Here is a 206-nt window from a genome sequence, read left to right on the forward strand (position 1 = left end):
GTGAGCCCAGGCCGGGCACCGAGGCCAGCACGTGCTGCCGGCCCCCAACCCCCAACCCCACCCCACCCCATGGGGCTGCAGCTCACAGGCGGGGCTGGATCTCGGAGACGACGCGCAGGCAGTTGTCCTGGGAGATGCAGAACTCGTGGAAGAGCAGCCAGGGCGGCGGGCGCGGGGGCGGGCGGCGCAGGCGGTAGCAGCAGGTG

At 73.8% G+C, this 206-nt stretch overlaps 1 protein-coding gene across 1 annotated transcript in view; it reads right to left on the bottom strand.

Annotated features, from left to right (window-relative positions):
- The window catches only part of DQX1 (DEAQ-box RNA dependent ATPase 1), a 7,538-nt gene that overhangs the window by 606 nt on the left and 6,726 nt on the right, over positions 1-206 (bottom strand). Inside the window, 1 exon segment of the mRNA XM_025191906.1 lies at positions 20-206. This exon segment is cut by the window's right edge and continues 307 nt beyond it. Within this exon segment, the coding sequence (XP_025047691.1) occupies positions 20-206 (187 nt within the window).

This window comes from Alligator sinensis, unplaced genomic scaffold, assembly GCF_000455745.1.
Source record: "Alligator sinensis unplaced genomic scaffold, ASM45574v1 scaffold1334_1, whole genome shotgun sequence".
Classification (NCBI taxonomy): domain Eukaryota; kingdom Metazoa; phylum Chordata; order Crocodylia; family Alligatoridae; genus Alligator; species Alligator sinensis.